General features: G+C 43.2%; 1 protein-coding gene across 2 annotated transcripts; it reads right to left on the bottom strand.

Moving 5' to 3' along the window:
• Positions 1-607: 607 nt before the first annotated feature.
• Positions 608-23,946, bottom strand: LOC118367645 (serine protease hepsin-like). 2 transcript variants are annotated; one of them, XM_052494638.1, is made up of 14 exons: positions 23,845-23,914; positions 23,553-23,725; positions 22,946-23,071; positions 9,051-9,149; positions 8,557-8,598; positions 8,319-8,457; positions 7,552-7,671; positions 7,362-7,402; positions 6,897-7,062; positions 6,497-6,693; positions 5,676-5,771; positions 2,857-2,999; positions 2,251-2,415; positions 608-2,054 (listed from the first exon to the last, which is right to left on the bottom strand). In XM_052494638.1, exons 3-14 carry the CDS (start codon positions 22,962-22,964, stop codon positions 2,001-2,003), a joined length of 1,281 nt encoding a protein of 426 aa, XP_052350598.1. In that variant the 5' UTR covers positions 22,965-23,071; positions 23,553-23,725; positions 23,845-23,914; the 3' UTR covers positions 608-2,000. The 2 variants fall into 2 exon arrangements, with proteins under 2 accessions (XP_052350598.1, XP_052350596.1); XM_052494636.1 differs by having other exon boundaries at positions 23,553-23,946.
• Between the last annotated feature and the right edge of the window lie 160 nt (positions 23,947-24,106).

Genomic DNA, 24,106 nt, shown 5'->3' with positions numbered 1-24,106 from the left:
CTTTAGGTACCCTTTAGGTTTACTATCAACAGATGTATTTGCATGGCCAGTGGACATAAATCTATAACACATTTGGGTCTGGGAAAAAACACAGGCTAATGGGGTTGCCTGGCAGGGGTCATGCAGGGCAGTCATGAGTTATCCAATGATTTAATGATATGTTAGATCACATTGACTGTAGAACTGATCATATAGTGAGCCATTTATAGTATCACCTTTCAGGATGTCTGAATAGTTCCGTTCCTGTAAACCAGGAATATTTAGATTCCATAAAACCAGTTTCACAAATGTTTCCAGATACAAGGTGTCATGTGTTACGGAAATGAAAGGCTTTTTACTGAGGCTTCAGCCGCAAAATATAATACTGGTACAGATGTAAGATCTTAATTTGATCACCCGGTTGAAGGAAATGTACAACTTTAAAAAGGCTTCTGGATGTTTGTAATTTCCACTTGATTTTCCATTACGGAAAATGTATCAACCCCGACAAAAATGTACATTAATTATAGTCCACATAATAATTCACATTTCCTGTTGCTGCAGGATTATTTTCCTTCTGAAGCCAACTGTCTCAAATTAAGATCCTATATCTGTAGATGACATTTGACATACTTCATCCAGTTTGTTAAATTAAATCTTTATTTCAATAAAATATTCAATAGAACAATTTACATAAGGAAGAGAGTTTAAATCAGTAACAATAACATCCGTACTAAGAATTTCATAATTTCTTCACAGAAAATATATATACATTCACATCTGTTGAAGTCATCTGCATAGAGACTAGACTTCAAACAATATAAAATGAGGAAATGAAAGCATAAAGACCATCAAAAAATCTTGATAAACTACATCACAATAAACTACAGCAAATTGAGCCATGATGATCAACAGACAATACAGAGTTTTTCTAGTGTTGCTGTGTAGCTACCAATAAGGTAGTTGTGGTTCTCAGCAGGTAATAGGCCCTTAACTGACAAAACACAGCTGAGTATGATCTCTGTAGTGTAGTGCATCATTTTGTGATGAATATGTAATATGACTTGGGGTTGCTAACCGTAATTCCTTAGTAACTTATGAAGCAGAAATGGTTAATAAGAACATCATTCTGGTTGTTATTGCACATTTGAGATTGAAATCCATGGATCACTTACAAATAAACATCCATTGTCAAAAAAATGTGTTACTAATATTTACAATCAAGCCAAACAAATACAACACTGATTTAACTATGAATATCTCATACGTTCTAATTTCTAATCTACACATGTTATAGAAATATCCTTTACATTTCACCTGTTTACTTGTCCCTAAATTCATGTCCCCACCAAAAACAAAACGAAGAAACATGTGTCATTACAGAGCGTAACATTCACTCTGAACTGCAATCTGTGATACAAACAAAGGATAGAGAGACAACTCAAGAGCTGAATATCTGACACCAATGTTTTATTTGTTACAAACATTTTAGGTATCATGGAATTTCAGCTACATGTTGTCTATGTTAAAATCTCTTCAGTAACTTTGGCAATATTTGTTCAAGGGAATCATATAAAGGAGAAACTTCAAGGCAAAACTATCCAGAATGTTATTTAACATCTGTTTGAGCCTTACATTTTGATACACAGGCTTGATGTGTATCATACGTTTGTTGCACCTGAAAAGAGTCAAACTGTAAGGAAACCCTGAATACAAAAATGAACCCTTTGATGACATACAACTAATCCCCATGACAGTAGAACCTGTACATTGGCTGGCAGAGTGGTGATTTTCTATGACTTTGTCATGCAAGTCCCATAAGTCTTTTCATTTGATGCTTTCTCATTTCACAAGACCATAAACATGTTGATAATTCTTTGGTCAAGCTACCACTTCAAGGCTTTCCTCAGGTAATCTAGTTGAATTTACCTATACATCCAATTTCTGCACAAGGTTCCCCTAATAGGATGGGTTTTTGGACAGGTGAAGTGCAGTAAGTCTGAATGGATAATACTTAAAGGTCAGTGCTCCCATGTACGCGCCATTTTGTGCACTCCTGGTGAATTGTGATACGTCTGTGAAGATAAGACAGGAAAAGAAGATTATACTTCCACCTGTGTGCATCTGTGTGTGTGTGTGTGTGTGTGTGTGTGTGTGTGTGTGTGTGTGTGTGTGTGTGTGTGTGTGTGTGTGTGTGTGTGTGTGTGTGTGTGTGTGTGTGTGTGTGTGTGTGTGTGCGTACATGCGGGTATGTCTGTGTACTGTACTCACCCTCATGGCTGAGGAGATCCAGGGTAGGAAGCGGGACACTCTGGTGTAGACGCCAGGCTTCTTGGCCATGGCACAGCCTGTTCCCCAGCTCACCACCCCCAGCAGGCGGTAGCGGCTGGCCTTGGACAGGGAGTCCTCAGCCACAAACGGGCCCCCGCTGTCCCCCTGAGATTAAAAAAAAATAGTCAACCACTCACATACAGTACATTATGGGGCAGTGGCGTAGCCTAGTGGTTAGAGTGTTGGACTAGTAACTGAAAGGTTGCAAGTTCAAATCCCTGAGCTGCCAAGGTACAAATCTGTCTTTCTGACAAGGCAGTTAACTCACTGTTCCTAGGCAGTCATTGAAAATAAGAATCTGTTCTTAACTGACTTGCCTAGTTAAATAAAAAAATAAAAAATCAGTCTCACTTGGGTGGATGGATTATATAAATATTAGCAATTTCTCATGTAGAATCTGGATAGAGAGCAACGGCACATTCAGATGTCAATAATTTACATGTTTGTAAGTGGAAGACAGAATATGGATGGAAGATGTAATTTTTTGTTCAAGTTTATTCATTGACTGCCAGAGCAGGGAAATTAGATGTCACTATAGCTGGTTACCTGACAGGCATCGGTACCACCCTTCTCAAAGCCAGCACAGAACATGCTGGTGGTGATCTGGTTGTCATAGTAATCAGGGGCGTTACAGACAGCGTCGTTGATGATTGGCACGTTAGCCTCCTGAAGAACGTCAGCAAGAGTCCCTAAGAGAGAAAGGGAGTGAGAGATATAGAGAGAACAAAGAGAGAGGAAGAGAAAGAGAGAGAAGGTGTGAGGGACAGTGAGAAAGCGCAAGAGAGAGCTATTAATCACTCCATACACATTAATGATGGCGTGATCCGACAACCATATCTGACCAAAAGATTGTTGATTCCTGGTCAATAGTGCTTGGCACATCTACACACTATGACACTGTCCCTGTTTACATATTCAAAGGTCATGCAGAAAGAGAGAGGAGGGAGAGAAAGAAAGATATAGGGAGAGGCTGTCTTGTCCAATGACAACAATGATACAGCTACTCTGTCTCTCTATGGTTCCAGATGATGTTTTAAACCCAGCTCCTACAGTATCTGGCTCTGGGACCAGATGATGCTTTAAGTCCATATCCTACAGTATCTGTCTCTGGGACCAGAATATGCTTTAAGCCCATATCCTACAGTATCTGTCTCTGGGACTAGATGATGCTTTAAGCCCATATCCTACAGTATCTGGCTCTGGGACCAGATGATGCTTTAAGCCCATATCCTACAGTATCTGGCTCTGGGACCAGATGATGCTTTAAGTCCATATCCTACAGTATCTGTCTCTGGGACCAGAAGATGCTTTAAGTCCATATCCTACAGTATCTGTCCCTGGGACTAGATGATGCTTTAAGCCCATATCCTACAGTATCTGGCTCTGGGACCAGAAGATGCTTTAAGCCCATATCCTACAGTATCTGGCTCTGGGACCAGAAGATGCTTTAAGCCCATATCCTACAGTATCTGGCTCTGGGACCAGATGATGCTTTAAGCCCATATCCTACAGTATCTGTCCCTGGGACTAGATGATGCTTTAAGCCCATATCCTACAGTATCTGGCTCTGGGACTAGATGATGCTTTAAGCCCATATCCTACAGTATCTGGCTCTGGGACCAGAAGATGCTTTAAGCCCATATCCTACAGTATCTGGCTCTGGGACCAGATGATGCTTTAAGCCCATATCCTACAGTATCTGTCCCTGGGACCAGAAGATGCTTTAAGTCCATATCCTACAGTATCTGTCCCTGGGACTAGATGATGCTTTAAGCCCATATCCTACAGTATCTGGCTCTGGGACTAGATGATGCTTTAAGCCCATATCCTACAGTATCTGGCTCTGGGACCAGAAGATGCTTTAAGTCCATATCCTACAGTATCTGTCCCTGGGACTAGATGATGCTTTAAGCCCATATCCTACAGTATCTGGCTCTGGGACCAGAAGATGCTTTAAGTCCATATCCTACAGTATCTGTCCCTGGGACTAGATGATGCTTTAAGCCCATATCCTACAGTATCTGGCTCTGGGACTAGATGATGCTTTAAGCCCATATCCTACAGTATCTGGCTCTGGGACCAGAAGATGCTTTAAGCCCATATCCTACAGTATCTGGCTCTGGGACTAGATGATGCTTTAAGCCCATATCCTACAGTATCTGGCTCTGGGACCAGAAGATGCTTTAAGTCCATATCCTACAGTATCTGTCTCTGGGACTAGATGATGCTTTAAGCCCATATCCTACAGTATCTGGCTCTGGGACTAGATGATGCTTTAAGCCCATATCCTACAGTATCTGTCTCTGGGACCAGAAGATGCTTTAAGCCCATATCCTACAGTATCTGTCTCTGGGACCAGAAGATGCTTTAAGCCCATATCCTACAGTATCTGTCTCTGGGACCAGAAGATGCTTTAAGCCCATATCCTACAGTATCTGTCCCTGGGACTAGATGATGCTTTAAGCCCATATCCTACAGTATCTGTCTCTGGGACCAGAAGATGCTTTAAGCCCATATCCTACAGTATCTGTCTCTGGGACCAGAAGATGCTTTAAGCCCATATCCTACAGTATCTGTCTCTGGGACCAGAAGATGCTTTAAGCCCATATCCTACAGTATCTGGCTCTGGGACCAGAAGATGCTTTAAGCCCATATCCTACAGTATCTGTCTCTGGGACCAGAAAATGCTTTAAGCCCATATCCTACAGTATCTGTCTCTGGGACCAGAAGATGCTTTAAGCCCATATCCTACAGTATCTGTCTCTGGGACCAGAAGATGCTTTAAGCCCATATCCTACAGTATCTGTCTCTGGGACCAGAAGATGCTTTAAGCCCATATCCTACAGTATCTGTCTCTGGGACTAGATGATGCTTTAAGCCCATATCCTACAGTATCTGTCTCTGGGACCAGAAGATGCTTTAAGCCCATATCCTACAGTATCTGTCTCTGGGACCAGAAGATGCTTTAAGCCCATATCCTACAGTATCTGTCTCTGGGACCAGAAGATGCTTTAAGCCCATATCCTACAGTATCTGTCTCTGGGACCAGAAGATGCTTTAAGCCCATATCCTACAGTATCTGTCTCTGGGACTAGATGATGCTTTAAGCCCATATCCTACAGTATCTGTCTCTGGGACTAGATGATGCTTTAAGCCCATATCCTACAGTATCTGACTCTGGGACCAGATGATGCTTTAAGTCCATATCCTACAGTATCTGGCTCTGGGACTAGATGATGCTTTAAGCCCATATCCTACAGTATCTGGCTCTGGGACCAGAATATGCTTTAAGCCCATATCCTACAGTATCTGGCTCTGGGACCAGATGTACGTTTAAGGATGTAGATGCTTACACAGTCACTTACCATAGTAACCTACATTTCCCCAGCCTGTCACTGTCCCCAACTGGCCGTCAATCAGGCGCTGGCCGTAGTGGGGTAAGCACACCGGCTGGATGTAGTCTACAGAAAAGAGAAAGTAAAGAGGAGGGAGGGAGAGATGAGATTGAATTTAATTTAAATGTATACTTGCACAAAAATGGTTAAGATAGTTTATTTGCTGGCTTGTGTGTTGTAATCACTACAGACAATGTTAATCTTGTCGGCTGATGTTGTGTGTTCTTAATTTCCCCACCAGCGTGATATTTTATCATTAGAATAGCTGCAATTCTGAGTCCAACCACCAGATGTCAGACAGGGCCCAATATATCTGTCCTTGATAAACAACAGGAAGTTCACTGCATTGGGGTCCAGAGGACCGAGTTTGGGAAATGCTGTCCTAGAGAGTTTTCGCTCTCACATTATAACAATGTAATGTTTTTCTATGTACTTACAGCGATTCCAGGAAAGGAAAAATTACAGTGAAACAGAGGGCAAACTATTCTATCCAATTCTGATATCATTGTCTTTTGTCCAGGCGACTGCAGGCAGGCAGTAAAGAGGGCCTTTGTTTGGTAGTCTGACTGGAAACCTGAACCCTGAGGAAGGGAATTACCATAGTGACTCGTCCCTCATCTCTATTTCGCTTTATCACTTCTCTCTCATCCCCTTCTCTCTATCTCTCTCTCTCTCTCTCTCCCTCTTCTACCTCTAAGCACACGGTGGCTTTGTCTGATGTGCCTTGAAAAAGAACAACAAATCATCACAGTATAATAAGAATATAACAAAATGGGCCCGGATGTGTTTACCTGTGAAGTGCAGAGGCTGGGCCAGAGCCAGGACAGCGATGTCTCTGCTGTTGTCGTCTATGTTGGGGTCTACAAAGGGCAGGTAGCTGCTGTGATACACCACAGTCTTTACCTCAAGAACTCTAACATTCTTATGGGTGAGCTTGTTGTAGATGGAGCCCAGTAACACCCTCCATCGAGACACCTGTCGGTTCCTCCTGAGAGAGGGCAAATAGAATCCATGAGAATAAGTGTGTGTGTGTGTGTGTGTGTGTGTGTGTGTGTGTGTGTGTGTGTGTGTGTGTGTGTGTGTGTGTGTGTGTGTGTGTGTGTGTGTGTGTGTGTGTGTGTGTGTGTGTGTGTGTGTGAGAGAGTGAAAGAGAGTGAAAGAGAGTGAAGTAGAAAAAGATTCAGGGCTTACTCTGGGAAGCAGTGGGCTGCGCTGACGATCCAGCGGTCTGAGATGATGGAGCCTCCACACTGGTGCACCCCGTCATACTGCAGACTGACCTGCCACGGCCAGCTACCCTGCCTAGCATCTACACCACCTACTATACGGTCCTCTGTCAGACTACGCCTGCCACAGTCTAGACAGACAGACAGACAGAAAGAGAGGGGAGGGAGGGATAGGGAGGAGAAAGAGATATGGATGGGGACGGAGAAGGAGGAGACAGAGAGAGGTAGGGAGAGAGAAGTAAAGAGATAAATAAGAGAGGGAGAGGTACAGGAGAGAAAGAGAGATAGGGAGGAGTAAAGAGAGAGGTAACAGGGGGGATGCAGGAGAGAGAGAGAGTTAAGCTATCCTGTACAACTCTCAGGTTGCTTCTCATCACTTTGTGTAAAAAGAGTATCACGGGACCAAACCAAACCTCTCAGCTGAACCTACCTTGACAAAGCAGACTTAGAACCTGGCCAGTTTCACAGTCACTGAAAAACAACAACAACAACAGTTAGACACAGCAGCCTGGAACCCTACATTCCTGCCCTTCTCTACTTTTCAGCCGGCTGCTGCTTTAATAAACACTGCCTTAAGGTAATCGTCTAGGAGATTTAAGAGTGTTAAAATAATGTCTTACCATGGATATAGAGACTCTTTGATCTTCTTGCCATAGGTCAGCTCCTTCTCATTGACACAGAAGAACTCCTCACGGTCGTTACTGCCTTCAGGGATACTGGACACAGAGTAATTCACCACGCTGGAGGGGACATAAGGCATGCATCTCTTTATTGCAGAGACTTCTATCACTGACAGATCAGTTGAAAGATCCCTGGCCTAAACCCAATGAAGTTACTTAGAGGCGCAGTATGTATAACTTTTTGTAGGACACAACCAAATCCACATAGCAATGTGAGGTAAAGATCTGTCAATCTCATTGAAAGAAAGTCTGAGAAGCGGTAGATCCATTTTGTATCCTATTTTTATGCTTCCTGTCCTTAAATTTAGATTTCGCCTCTTTTTATTTTCAGCTTTGTACACCAGCTGAAAATACGATCTTTTTTGATTTTGAAAATACATTTCACAGCTGTTTAGATTCTCTAAACTATACATTGCTTGCTTTGTGGCCATAAACTTAAATTAGGTAAACCATTAGAATTTTAGCAACCAGGCAAGGGTGGAGCAATTTCTGTGCAGCCTTCTTGCATGGCATAGGGGTATCAGCCCCCCGCACCTCTCTGATTCAGAGGGGTTGGGTTAAATGCGGAAGACACATTTCAGTTAAATGCATTCAGTTGTACAACTGACTAGGTATCCCCCTTTTCCTTTTATCATGCTGTAGATAGTGACTCCCACTTTTGTATTTAATCTAAAGCCTTTCATATCACAATCCATCAATCTCCTCACCTGACAAAGCCCATCTCCTCACAGCTGATGTTGGCCAGGAGCTGGTTGGCCTCTGAGGAACAGAGGTGTCTCCACCGTCGCTCGGCCGAGTCAAACACCCGGAGACGCAGGTCCGAGCTTGGATTGGAGTTCACCTGGACTGGGTTGGAGCAATGAAATACTGGATCAAACAAACCATTCTATCGATTCAGATACGATATGAGGTTGGCTTTGGTGGAGTGGTTTCCCTCTCACTTACCATCATATAATCCTGTGTCTTCTTCTCTGATACAAAATGTTACTAGGATTTGAAAAACAAACAAACCAAAGTCAACAACATGTAATATAAAACTGTAAAGTGCATACACACTCTGTTGATGAAACAGCAAACCTCACAGAGACTGCAAACAAATCCACTGACTGCAATCAAACAATGTTGGTAATATCTGTACCAAAGATGGGAGGATAAATTAAGATAGTTCACTCAGGCCGTTTACCATTGAAAAAATTGGTCAGTTACTGACTACTTAAGGGGGTGGCTCTCCCATAGACACCAATGTGATAGCAACTGGTTCTGGTGTACTTAGTTCATTGACTTCCATTCAAACAGAAACAAATGAGGGAGTGGGATGTTTCCTCTTCCGTCTCTGTCTGTACTATGGAAGAACTAAAACTACATTGCCCATAAAGCACTGCTCATTGCCAAAAGGTACACATCACTACTATGTGAGAACAGAAGCAGAGATATCTCACCTACAGCCCAGACAGCAGCTCCAATCCCCCCCAGTAGCACCACGGTCAGACACACGCCTGCCACGCGACATGGTGTCAGGAAGGTCACCCCCGCGCTTCCTGTAAAAGACAACACACACAACAAAAACAACACACACCACAAAAACATAACATTACGTTCAACATCACACTGAAGGTAGTCTAGCCCAGGAGTGTGAAGGTGAACAACAAGGCACTGGAATGACAAGCCACCCTTGCTGTCTCTGCAGGGCTCCCCTCTCTTCACTGGGATTCTCTGACCCTATCAAGGTTGCTGAGTCATTGGCTTGCTCGCACTTTCCCATTCCGTCCCTAGGAGGGGTACATTACGTTGTGCCAGGCTTTTTTCGGTGGTCTGTCTGTCCTATCTGGTGTAATTATCCTGTCTTATCTAGTGTCCTGTGTGATCTTAAGTATGCTTCATCTAATTCTCCAATCTCTCTCTCTCTCCCTGTGCCCTATGACCATGCCTCAGGACTACCGGGCCCGATGACTCCTGGCTTTCCCCGTCCCCAGTCCACCTGGTCGTGCTGCTGATCCAGTTTCTGCTGTTCTGCCTGCAGTTATAGAACACTGATCTGTTCACCGGTCGTGCTACCTTGTCCCAGACCTGCTGTTTCGACCCTCGCTCCCTCCCCCTTCTCTACTCTGCTGTCTCGACCTCTGAATGCTCGGCTATGAAAAGCCAACTGACCATGTTGGTCATCTATGAACGTTTGAACATCTTGAAGAACGATCTGGCCTTCATGGCCATGTAATCTTATAATCCCCACCAGGCACAGTGAGAAGAGGACAGGCCACTCCTCACAGCCTAGTTCCATTCTAGGTTTCTTCCTACGTTCCTGGCTTTCTAGGGAGTTTTTCCTAGCCACCACTTTTCTACAACTGCATTGCTTGCTCTCTGGGGTTTTAGGCTGGGTTTCTGTATAAGCAATTTGTGACAACTGCTGATGTAAAAAGGGCTTTATAAACAAATGTGATTGATTGACATTTACTCCTGATGTGCTGACTCTTGCACCCTCTATAACCACTGTGATTATTATTTGACCCTGCTGGTCATTTATGAACATTTGAACATCTTGAAGAAGTGAACGTGTTTTAATCAGATAGGTAAAAAGGAAGAGAGAGTGTCTTAATAACACACTGGCAAATTGGCACATTGAAAAAGTACAAATGAATAGGATCAATAGTCCAAAGTCTGCTCCATTTCCATAGAGCTAAAACAAACTGCAAGCTTGATTTCAGTGCCATCTCAAGCCCCAACAAATTGTCACTGTGTCCCCAGCTAGAACACAAGGTTGGGCAGAATGAGAGGTCATTTCATTACATTAAATTGCTGATGATGATGAAAGGTCCATGAACTGACCAGTCACTAACTGTTACAAGTTTGGTTGAACCAAAACAAAGCCACACTTGATCAAGCACCGTTTACAACTTAAGTCACACTTGTGAGACACACTTATGTGCCGCACACACACACACACACACACACACACACACACACACACACACACACACACACACACACACACACACACACACACACACACACACACACACACACACACACACACACACACACACACACACACACACACAGGTGGCATGCGTAAATCTTCTGTGTTTGCAGACAGGAATCTGAGGTGCAGAGAGTGGAGTTCTGGAGTGATCATTAACCTTGCAGGCTGGCCAGCCAGCTTCAGCCTGTGTGGAGACATGCCACACACCAGACCAAACCAGCAGAGCAGACCACAGCAGAGACACTGACTGCAAGGCATGATAAGTTCCTGACTCAGCGCAAACAAACCAACTGTCTGTGTGTGGATCCAACTCAGGTCTAACACATGTCTATAAGAATGCTCTGTAGGTAATACACAGTTCTACAAGTCTGTTCTTACTGTGTAAGTATACGCAAGTCTTTATGTATGCTATTGGGCCAAGACGTTTCACTGATCTGGTCGTGTGACCCTAGCTATGTGGGCAACAAACCAGTCTGATGGACACTTAAGAACAATCTCCTAAATACACACATCAATACATGCCCAATAGTGAAGACATCATTCAACCATTCGACACCAACAACACAAACAGTTGCACCATATTTCAAATTTTTACATTTTAGTCATTTGGCAGACGCTTTTATCCAGAGCGACTTACAGGAGCAATTAGGGTTAAATGCCTTGCTCAATGGCACAGACAGATGTTTTACTTAGTCGACTCAGGGATTCGAACTAGCAACCTTTTGGTTACCAAAGCTCTTAACCGCTAGGCTACCTGCCACCCACTACCTGGATCACCAAAGCTGCTTGTACAGATACAGCCTGCTGGATGAGCATGTCTCTTATCAATAACATAACACTCTTTCCCATTGTATCTTAAACAAGGAAAATGAGCATCAACCTGATACTCTGCCAATTAAAAGAGAGGAAAATCAACATTGCAAACAAAGGAGGGAGACTGGAATTCAGTGAGAAAACACTGGGGGTCCTGTAAGGCCATGGGGTCTGCCGTCTGTACTCAATACCTCAGGATATGGGCACAGTTTACAGGCAGCTGATGACTCTTCAGAGTGATGGGGAAATCCTCCACTTTTTTCCCCCTTACTCACCACTGTCAATCAGTGTGGACCATGCATCAACAATAAGATACATGGGTTTTTACTGAGAGAGCGTTAAAATAAAAACATCAAGTACAGTTGCTCTTAAGATTAAAAAATGTATTTGGCTTTTGTATACAGTACGGTTTTCATTTTTTTTTTTTTACCAATATTTAATTAGGCAAGTCAGTTAAGAACAAACTCATATTTACAATGACGGTTTACCAGAAGGCAAAAGGACACCTGCAGGGCGGGGACTGGGATTAAAAATATATATAAACCCAGCAAAAAAAGAAACGTCTCTATATCAGGACCCTGTCTTTCAAAGATAATTCATAGAAACCCGAACAACTTCACAGATCTTCAATGTAAATGATTTAAACACTGTTTCCCATGCTTGTAAAATGAACCATAAACAATTAATGAACATGCACCTGTGGAACACTAACAGACACGGTCATGTTCTGACCTTACCTCTTTTGTTATGTCTTTGTTTTAGGATGGTCAGGGCATGAGTTGGGTGGGTTGTCTATGTTAGTTTTTCTATGATTTACTATTTCTGTGTTTGGCCTGGTATGGTTCTCAATCAGGGGCAGCTGTCAATCGTTGTCCCTGATTGAGAACCATATTTAGGTAGCCTGTTTTCTATTGTGTTTCGTGGGTGATTATTTTCTGTTTTCTGTTGTGTGTCTGCACCAGCCAGAACTGTTTTCGGTTGTTTCTCTTTGTTATTTTTGTTATTTCCGTGTTCATTCTAATAAATATGGACACATACCACCTTGACCTTGGTTCTCACCTTCTTCCACCAACAACGGCCGTTACAGACAGTAACAGCTTACAGACAGTAGGCAATTAAGGTCACAGTTATGAAAACTTAGGACACTAAAGAGGCCTTTCTACTGACTCTGAAAAACACCAAAAGAAAGATGTCCAGGGTCCCTGCTCGAGTGAACGTGCCTGTACTGTGAGACACCTAAGACAGTGCTACAGGGATACAGAACGGACAGCTGATCATCCTCACAGTGGCAGACCAAGTGTAACAACACCTGCACAGGATCGGTACATCCGAACATCGCACCTGCGGGACAGGTAAAGGATGGCAACAACAACTGACCGAGTTACACCAGGAACGCACAATCCCTCTATCAGTGCTCAGACTGTCCGCAATAGGCTGAGAAAGGCTGGACTGAGGGCTTGCAGGCCTGTTGTAAGGCTGGTCCTCACCAGACATCACCGGTGAGGACAACGTCGCCTATGGGCACAAACCCACCGTTGCTGGACCAGACAGGACTGGAAAGAAGTGCTCTCCACTTACGAGTCGCGGTTTTGTCTCACCAAGGGGTGATGGTCGGATTCGCGTTTATCATCAAAGGAATGGGCGTTACACTAATGCCTGTACTCAGGAGCGAGGTTGATTTGGAGGTGGAGGGTCCGTCATGGTCTGGGGCGGTGTGTCACAGCATCATCGTGCTGAGCTTGTTGTCATTGCAGGCAATCTTAACGCTGTGTGTTACAGGGAAGACCCCCTCCTCCCTCATGTGGTACCCTTCCTGCAGGATCATTCTGACATGATCCTCCAGCATGACAATGCCACCAGCCATACTGCTCGTTCTGTGCGTGATTTCAAGCAAGACAGAAATGTCAGTGTTCTGCCATGGCCAGCGAAGAGCCTGGATCTCAATCCCATTGAGCACGTCTAGGACCTGTTGGATCGGAGGGTGAGGGCTAAGGCCATTCCCCACATAAATGTCCAGGAACTTGCAGCTGCCTTGGTGGAAGAGTGGAGGAACATCTCACAGCAAGAACTGGAAAATCTGGTGCAGTCCATGAGGAGGATATGCACTGCAATACTTAAAAACTCTCTGGAATATGTGGGACGGTAGCGTCCCACATCGTCAACAGCCAGTGAAAGTGCAGGGCGCAAATTCAAAACAACAAACATCTCATAATTAAAATTCCTCAAGCATACAAGTATTTTACACTAATTTAAAGATAGAATTCTCGTTAATCCAGCCACAGTGTCTGATTTCAAAAATGCTTTACAGCGAAAGCAACACAAATGATTATGTTAGGTCACCACCAACTCAAAGAAAAACCCAGCCATTTTTTCAGCCAAAGAGAGGAGTCACAAAAAGCACAAATAGAGGTAAAATTAATCACTAACCTTTGGTGATCTTCATCAGATGACACTCATAGGACTTCATGTTACACAATGCATGTATGTTTTGTTCGATAAGGTGCATATTTATATAAAGGAAATCTCATTTTACATTGGCGCGTTACGTTCAGTAGTTCTAAAACATGCAGTGATTGTGCAGAGAGCCACATCTATTTACAGAAATACTCATTCTAAATGTTGATGAAAATACAACAATACAATTACATAAAATTAGGGATATACTTTATAGTGTTTTCTATCCTAAGCTGTCAATTACATGCATATTCTAGCATCTTGTCCTGAGAAATAGCCCGTTTACTTTGGGAACGTTATTTTTCCAAAAATGAAAATAGTGCCCCATAGTTTCAAGAGTCTCTGCATGTCTGGCAGACATATCAGTGTGGATGACGGATCACCACCTCAAGCTGAACCTCGGCAAGACGGAGCTGCTCTTCCTCCCGGGGAAGGACTGCCCGTTCCATGATCTCGCCATCACGGTTGACAACTCCATTGTGTCCTCCTCCCAGAGCGCTAAGAACCTTGGCGTGATCCTGGACAACACCCTGTCGTTCTCAACTAACATCAAGGCGGTGGCCCGTTCCTGTAGGTTCATGCTCTACAACACATATGTCAGAGTCAAGGCCCGCGGGCCACATCCGGCCCGCGAGAAGGTTTTTACGGCCCCTGGGATGATCTTGATTTATTATTAGAACCGGCCCGCAGACCGCAGCAAGCCGGCAGCCCGCAGATCTTTTACACGCACCAATACTACATTTCCCACAATGCAACGGTGACGCACCGAGCAGTAGGCTGCTTCATTTCAATATTTATTGGCACAGCAGTTGTCAGCATCACAGTAAAATTAACTTTCAGATACCCATCAAAAATGGCAAAACGGAAGGTGGACACTGAGAACCGGGGTTTCAAACAAGGTGGGAGTCGGAGTATTTGTTCACGGAGGTAGCTGGAAAACCTGTGTGTCTTCTGTGTGGAGAAAGTGTGGCGGTACTGAAAGAGTATAATCTGAGACGACATTATGAAACGAAACACGCGGACAAAAACAAGAATATGGACATGGAACAAAGGCTACAAAAGGCAGAGGAATTAAAACGAGGCCTCAAATCTCGACAGGCTCTGTTCAAAAGCCAAATCACAAGGCCAGGCTGCTGTCAAGGCCAGTTTTATTTTGGCAGAAGAGATCGCTAAATCAGCCCGGCCATTTACGGAGGGGATTTCATCAAAAACTGCATGATTAAAGTTTGTGACGAAGTTTGCCCAGAAAAAAGGCAACTCTTTTTAAATGCGAGTCTGAGCAGAAACACCATTGCCGAGAGAGTAGACCAGTTGTCCATCAATCTAAAAGAGCAGCTTGTGAAAAGGGAAAAGATTTCATTGCATATTCCTTGGCTGTGGATGAGAGCACCGACATTTCTGACATTGCCCAGTTGTCAATTTTCATCCGCGGAGTGGACTCCAGCCTAAGCGTGACAGAGGAGTTTTTGGCTTTACGTCCTATGCATGGCACAACTACGGGGCATGATTTGTATGAAGAGGTGTCAAGATGTGTAAATGAGATGGAGCTGCCTTGGGAAAAACTCGTGGGTTTGACAACCGACGGAGCACCTGCGATGTGTGGACACAGGAGCGGACTGGTGGCGAAGATACGGGAAAAGATGCAAGAGGAAAACGCGACAGGTGAGCTGACAGCTTATCATTGTATCATACACCAGGAAGCGTTGTGCGGTAAAGCCTTGAAAATGGAGCATGTAATGAGCATCATCACGCGCACAGTTAACTTTATCAGAGCCAAAGGTTTGAATCACCGCCAGTTCAAGGCATTTCTGACGGAGTTAGAAACGGAGCATGGTGATTTGCCTTATCACACAGAGGTGCGATGGCTAAGCCAGGGAAAGGTGCTTCAAAGATGTTTCGAGCTTCGTGAGGAGATTTGTCTGTTCTTGGACAGCAAAGGGAAAGACACAACACAACTCCGAGACGAAATGTTTCTGTGTGAAATGGCTTTTCTGTGTGACATTACGAGTCATCTGAATGCAATGAACTTGCAGCTGCAGGGTCGGGATCGTGTCATCTCTGATATGTACAGTACAGTGAAGGCATTTAAAACCAAACTGACTCTGTGGGAGACGCAGATGCGGAAAGAAAATTTGAGCCACTTTCCCAGCTGCCAGACCATGAAAGAGAAGCTCTCTACCAGTGCGTTCCCGAGCGCACAGTTGGCTGATAAAATAGGTATGCTTGCCGCTGACTTTCGCTCACCACCAAACCTCCAAATGGAGTTGATTGACCTCCAATGCAATGATGCACTGAGGGCAAAATATGCGGCAGTGGGTGCTGCGGAGTTCGCCCGTTTCCTCCCCCGACACAATGCCCCAGCTGCGCATCCAGGCTGCTCAAACGTTGTCTATGTTTGGCAGCACATACCTGTGTGAACAACTGTTTTCTTTGATGAACTTGAACAAAACATCACACAGAAGTCGACTTACTGCTGAACACCTCCACTCAATTCTGAGGATTTCCTCAGCTCAGAGCCTTACCCCGAACATTGATGAACTTGTGGAAAAGATGGGACACCACCAAGTATCACCCTCAACCTCAAACAAGTGAACATTACTGTGCAATCACATATTTAGAGTTTTTACTCAGTTCAAGTTTAAAAGTTAAAGTTTAATATTTGTTTTCACTGCATGTTACTTCTCCTTAAACAAAGTGTTGTTTTTGATTAATAGATTTTTGCACTTTATTTTATTGTATTTCAATCCAATTATATTTTAAAAATATTTCAGTTGAGTGGATGATAGAAAATTGCTATTATTGTTTTTTTCTTTGAAGTAAATTTAGCCCACTTTTGCTAAAATAGAAAATATAGGCTACTGATGGTGCCTTGAATACCGGTTTCTTTCATTTAATGTTCATGTTATGGGGATTTTTATATAAAGGAAATTTGTCTTTTGTGTCTGTTGAAAATTAAAGATTACTGACAGAGCCATAAGAAAATATTGCTTTATTTATCTGATCATATTGGAATATATTTGTTAGGTTTTCAGTAGGTTCAATTAGGTTCACTAGACTATATGCGTCATTTAAAAATTTTTCAATGAACATTCGAACAGTCCGGCCCTCGGCTTGTAGCTAAATTTTTTATTTGGCCCTCCGTCCATTTGACTTTGACACCCCTGCTCTACAACATCCGCAGAGTACGACCCTGCCTCACACAGGAAGCGGCGCAGGTCCTAATCCAGGCACTTGTCATCTTCCGTCTGGATTACTGCAACTCGCTGTTGGCTGGGCTCCCTGCCTGTGCCATTAAACCCCTACAACTCATCCAGAACGCCGCAGCCCGTCTGGTGTTCAACCTTCCCAAGTTCTCTCACGTCACCCCGCTGCTCCGCTCTCTCCACTGGCTTCCAGTTGAAGCTCGCATCCGCTACAAGACCATGGTGCTTGCCTACGGAGCTGTGAGGGGAACGGCACCTCAGTACCTCCAGGCTCTGATCAGGCCCTACACCCAAACAAGGGCACTGCGTTCATCCACCTCTGGCCTGCTCGCCTCCCTACCACTGAGGAAGTACAGTTCCCGCTCAGCCCAGTCAAAACTGTTCGCTGCTCTGGCCCCCCAATGGTGGAACAAACCCCCTCACGACGCCAGGACAGCGGAGTCAATCACCACCTTCCGGAGACACCTGAAACCCCACCTCTTTAAGGAATACCTAGGATAGGATAAGTAATCCTTCTCACCCCCCTTTTAAGATTTAGATGCACTATTGTAAAGTGACTGTTCCACTGGATGTCATAAGGTGAATGCACCAATTTGTAAGTCGCTCTGGATAAGAGCGTCTGCTAAATGACTTAAATGTAATGTAAATGTAGGTAAGAACACATTCTTATTTTCAATAATGGCCTAGGAACGGTGGGTTAACTGCCTCGTTCAGGGGCAGAATGACAGATTTTCACCTTGTCAGCTCGGGGGATCCAATCTTGCAACCTTACAGTTAACTAGTCCAACGCAATAACGACCTGCCTCTCTCTCGTTGCACTCCACAAGGAGACTGCCTGTTACGCTAATGCAGTAAGCCAAGGTAAGTTGCTAGCTAGCATTAAACTTATCTTATAAAAAACCATCAATCATAATCACTAGTTAACTACACATGGTTGATGATATTACTAGACCTTATCTAGCGTGTCCTGCGTTGCATATAATCTGACTGAGCATGCAAGCCTACAAGTATCTAAATTATCTGACTGAGCGGTGGTAGGCAGAAGCAGGCGCGTAAACATTCATTCAAACAGAACTTTTGTGTGTTTTGCCAGCAGCTCTTCATTGTGCGTCAAGCATTCCACTGTTTATGACTTCAAGCCTATCAACTCCCGAGATGAGGCTGGTGTAACCGAAGTGAAATGGCTAGCTAGTTAGCGCGCGCTAATAGCGTTTAAAACGTCACTCACTCTGAGCCTTCTAGTAGTTGTTCCCCTTGCTCTGCATGGGTAACACTGCTAGGATGGTGGCTGTTGTCGTTGTGTTGCTTGTTCGAGCCCAGGGAGGAGTGAGGAGAGGGACGGAAGCTGTACTGTTACACTGGCAATACTAAAGTGCCTATAAGAACATCCAAAAGTCAAAGGTTAATGAAATACAAATGGTATAGAGGGAAATAATCCTATAATTCCTGAGGCTGGTGTAACTAGCACGTGCTGTTATCGTTGTGTTGCTGGTTCGAGACCAGGGAGGAGCGAGGAGAGGGACGGAAGCTATACTGTTATACCTCTTTACCTGGGAATACTGAAAACTCATGTTAAAAGGAACCACCAGCTTTCATATGTTCTCATGTTCTGAGCAAGGAACTGAAACGTTAGCTTTCTTACATAGCACATATTGCACTTTTACTTTCTTCTCCAACACTTTGTTTTTGCATTATTTAAACCAAATTGAACATGTTTCATTATTTACTTGAGGCTAAATTTATTTTATTTATGTATTATATTAAGTTAAAATAAGTGTTCATTCAGTATTGTTGTAATTGTCATTATTACAAATACATTTTTTTAATCGGCCGATTAATCGGTATTGGCTTTTTTGGTCCTCCAATAATCGATATCGGCATCGGCGTTGAAAAATCATAATCGATCGACCTCTAGTCCAAATAGCTTCTTTTGTTAGGGTGTTTGGTAAACATATCCAAAAGCGCGTTCAGGTCCTGCCGAACGTCGGACGAAAAGTTCAAAAAGTTCCATTACAGCCAGTAGAAACTTGTCAAACTAAGTATAGAATCAATCTTTAGGATGTTTTTATCATAAATCTTCAATAATGTTCCAATAGAATTCCTATGTCTGTAGAAAAGCAATGGAACGAGAGCTAACTCTCTCGTGACTGCGCCTCAGAGCCTGTGGCAATCTGCCAGACACCTGGCTTTTCCTCTCTCATTCGGCCCCACTTCACAGTAGAATCCTCAAACAAAGTTCTAAAGACTCGTGACATCTAGTGGAAGCCTTAGGAAGTGCAACATAACCAATATCCCACTGTATCTACAATAGGGGCTGAGTTTAAAAAAACTACAAGCCTCAGATTTCCCACTTCTTGGTTGGATTTATCTCAGGTCTTCGCCTGCCATATGAGTTCTGTTATACTCACAGACATCATTCAAACAGTTTTAGAAACTTTGGAGTGTTTTCTATCCAATACTACTAATAACATGCATATATTAGCATCTGGGACAGAGTAGCAGGCAGTTTACTTTGGGCACCTTATTCATCCAAGCTACCCAATACTGCCCCCTGTCACCAAGAAGTTAATGCAGATAGTGGCCACACGAGATACTGACTGTTACTTTTGATGTTGATCTCCCCCCCCCCCCTTTGTTCAGGGACACATTGTTCCATTTCTGTTAGTCACATGTCTGTGGAACCTGTTCAGTTTATGTCTCAGTTGTTGAATCTTGCTAGGTTCATACAAATATTTACACATGTTAAGTTTGCTGAAAATAAACGCAGTTGGTTGTGAGAGGACATTCTTTTTTTGCTGAGTATATATAAATATAGGACGAAACACACATCACGACAAGAGAGACAACACTACATAAAGAGAGAACTAAGACAACAACATAGCAAGGCAGCAACATATGACAACACAGCATGGTAGCAACACATGACAACAACATGGTAGCAACACAACATGGTAGCAGCACAAAACATGGTACAAACATTATTGGGCACAGACAACAGCACAAAGGGCAAGAAGGTAGAGACAACAATACATCACGCAAAGCAGCCACAACTGTCAGTAAGAGTGTCCATGATTGAGTCTTTGAAAGAAGAGATTAAGATAAAACTGTCCAGTTTGAGTGTTTGTTGCAGCTCGTTCCAGTCATTAGCTGCCGCTAACTGAAAAGACAAGCAACCCAGGAATGTGTGTGCTTTGGGGACCTTTAACAGAATGTGACTGGCAGAACGGGTGTTGTATGTGGAGTATGTGGGCTGCAGTAGATATCTCAGAAAGGGGGAGTGAGGCCTATAAATCAGCATCAACCAGTGGGTCTTGCGACGGGTACACAGAGATGACCAGTTTACAGAGGATGATAGAGTGCAGTGATGTGTCCTATAAGAAGCATTGGTGGCAAATCTGATGACCGAGTGGTAAAGAACATCTAGAAGCTCGAGAGCACCCTTACCTGCCGATCTATAAATGATGTCTCCGTAATCTAGCATGGGTAGGATGGTCATCTGAATCAGGGTTAGTTTGGCAGCTGGGGTGAAAGAGGAGCGATTACGATAGAGGAAACCAAGTCTAGATTTAACTTTAGCCTGCAGCTTTGATATGTGCTGAGGGAAGGACAGTGTACCGTCTAGCCATACTCCCAAGTACTTGTATGAGGTGACTACCTCAAGCTCTAAACCCTCAGAGGTAGTAATCACACATGTGGGGAGAGTGGCATTCTTCTTACCAAACCACATGACCTTTGTTTTGGAGGTGTTCAGAACAAGGTTAAGGGTAGTTGGAAGGCTTGTTGGAAACTAAGAAAACTTTGTTGTAGAGTATTTAACAGAAACTCCAGGGAGGAGCCAGCTGGGTATAAGATTGTATCATCTGCATATACTGTAAATGGATGAGAGAGCTTCCTACTGCCTGAACTTTGTTGTTGATGTAAACTTAGAAGGGTGTGGGGCCTAGGATCGAGCCTTGGGATACTCCCTTTGTGAAAGGCAGTGACTGAGACAGCAGATTTTTTTGACTTTATGCACTGCACTCTTTGAGAGAGGTAGTTAGCAGACCAGGCCAAAGATTCCTCAGAGACACCAATAAGACACACAGTTGATCTGCATAACATAGAGTGAAGCTCTGTTAGTGTGATGACTGTACATTATATAATAAAATGGACTATTTTGGTGCAGTCACCTATGGCAACCGCAGAGAACCCTGACTCAGCACATGTTATAGGCTGCTGATTCAAGGGCTTTTCCAGATATCAGTCTGGAGCCATGATACACTGGCTCATGGGTGTGCTGGCTTTTGTTCAAACCCAGCACTAACGTGCATGAAGACCATGATTAGTTGATTGTTAGAAACAGGTATGGTCTAGAGTGCAGAACCATTCATACCCAGTCGCATTGCAGAACCCTGCACTACATATTTTAATTAGAACATTCCTTCTCTGTACAAAAGCGATTCTCAACCTTGTTGATTTTGAGGAGACATTCTACTGATAACAAACACTTTCCATGACTACAAAACCCATCCCAAACCCATCCACCTATGTCCTGTGAGGCCGCATCAATAGATACATGTGTTATTGTTCCTGCGCATGACTCTCAGTAATGACAGGGGTGAGGAAGTGACCACAGATCCTATTGACATAACTTTATCTCAGGCCAGTCTCCCTCTCTTCCAGTATTCCAGCTACTGGTTCCAATAAAGCCCCACATTTCCTAAACCCACTCCAGTGGATTCTGGAGTCACAGGCCTGGAGCTGGAGAACAAGCCCTGCTATTGTTTTAGCCTCTACCTGAGTACAATCTGTGTGTGGGAAATACACATATCCTTAGCTGAAGGGAGATACATAAGGTGAAAGGCCTAGTTCATTCCCTTGTGTCTCTCTCAGGAAGATGGTATTCTGCCTCATTTCACAATAGAAAGACAATTTCATAAAGTTACATATGTTTCTGAACTGTGACTAAAATATCTCACACATCAATCAATGAGTAATGGAATGCCACAAATCAGCTATGTTTCAACCCAGACCAAAACAAAACCAGACAACACAACAATCACCAGTCATGCTGTAACTGTTTCAGCTACACTGTACAGGAACTGTACAGAAGGAAACTGAGATGTTGTTCATTGGATGGTGACTCGGGTTTGACAATGGCTTTACATTGAAACATAGAATCTGTCAGAGAGTCCTGGTGAGCATCTCTCTGGCAGATTCTATCTTTCAATGTAAAGCAATGCTAGAACCCACTGGATTTAGTGAACATTGTTAAATGATTGATATTGGTGAAGGATAATGTTCTCCATTCAGAAATAACTCTAGACTCAACAATTAGATAATAAAAGAGGTTCCTTGTGTTATAGATAATAATAAATATAGAATCAAAGATGCATGGATAAAGTATCACTCCAATCTTAGAAAAATGGGTTTCTAAAGGGTTCTTTGGCTGTCCCCATTGGAAAACCCTTTTAGGTTCCAGGTAGAACCCTTTTTGTTTCCAGGTAGAACACTTTTGGGTTCCATATAGAACCCTCTGGGGAAAGGTGACCACATAGAATCCATAGGGTTCTATCTGGAACCAAAAAGTGATCTTCAAAGGGTTCCCCTATGGGCACAGCAAAATAATCATTTTAAGTTCCAGATAGCACCTTTTTCTAAGAGTGTGTGTCGTTTTATAAAAGCAAAATTATTTGAAAGATCTTCGGCAAAAACAGACTGTATGAAAAAAATGATATTTAAAAGGATCCTAATCTAGATCACAAACTCGACACCACAAAAGGTAGCTTACCCCATCAAACAGCAAGCAGTGGCCAGTTCTATTAATCTTTAACGCTGATGTCTGATGTCAAATATAGAGGGAAAATATGTGGCAAGCACAATGTCTGGATGTGTGTGGAACACTCACCGTTCTTTTTCTCAGTCATTTTTTCTTGCTCAAAAGTTGAAAATGAAAAGAGTTAGCTGAAGTTTAGAGTGGCCCTGCTTCACAGCTCCTGTGATGGTCAATTTGCCACCCAGTCTTATTCCCAGCCTGTATAAATAGATGGCACGGAACATGAACGTTAATACACTTTTTGACTGGAGAGAGGTGGGTTAAACAAGTTAAATAAACCAAAGGGCAAAGTGAGTTGTTTTTAGCAGATTTGACATAATAGTCCAGGCTGAAGGGGAAATTGACATTTTTCTATGGAATAAATGTGTAATAAACATGTCGCTACTGATCAGGGGTAGCTATATTGTAATTTACCACAGAATTTGGATATGCTGTTTCTCCTCAGTATGCATACTAGCTAGCTACCAATAGGCCTACCATCCAGCATAGAATGATTAAGCCTACATACCTTTTATATCGAGAAAATCATAACAATGACCCTTAGACGTGAACACTGGACAGAATGTAACCGTTACTTTTCCATATGTATTTTCATGATCAAAAACAACTCACATACTTTAAAATGACAGAGTAACGCTAGTAGGTTACTCAAAATCCATACCATTCTCAGAGTACTAACCTCTCTTTTGCAACAGGTGTATGTATGACTGCTTGTCAAGTCAAGCGTGAAAAAATGAAGTTACAATCTCGGCGATTACTCTCGAGGCTCGCTGTTCCCTCCGGGGTAGAAGTATGAATAGGCTGTAAACTCCACCATGGATATTCCCAATACTTCGACAAGTGGTTGTATGCCTACAAAAGAGTACGAAAAGAAAACGTTCCTCACTTTCTCCCCTTCTGCGAAAGAAAACAGTTCTCCGTTCAAAACTGAGAATAAAATATAATTTCCGATAGATAAAACGTGTAGCTACCAACGTATTTACACAGTTGTTTTTCCGGTAAAAACAAGACAGCTCAGCAGTTCGACTTGTTCTGCGCTCATTGCCTTTTCGAAACGGTCAAGGTAGCACACATGTGACGTCATGAGATATCGGTCAAATGGCACCTGCAGAGCAGAGCACAGGCTTAAAGCCCTTGTGTTTTTAATGACCATGGTTAGTCAAGTGTAACCATTAACAACCCCTTCAATTGATTTACCGTTTCCTAGTTTCACATGTATGTGTTAAGTTTAGC

Source organism: Oncorhynchus keta, chromosome 34, assembly GCF_023373465.1.
Source record: "Oncorhynchus keta strain PuntledgeMale-10-30-2019 chromosome 34, Oket_V2, whole genome shotgun sequence".
NCBI lineage: Eukaryota > Metazoa > Chordata > Actinopteri > Salmoniformes > Salmonidae > Oncorhynchus > Oncorhynchus keta.
This window is presented reverse-complemented; position numbering and strand designations above follow the sequence as displayed.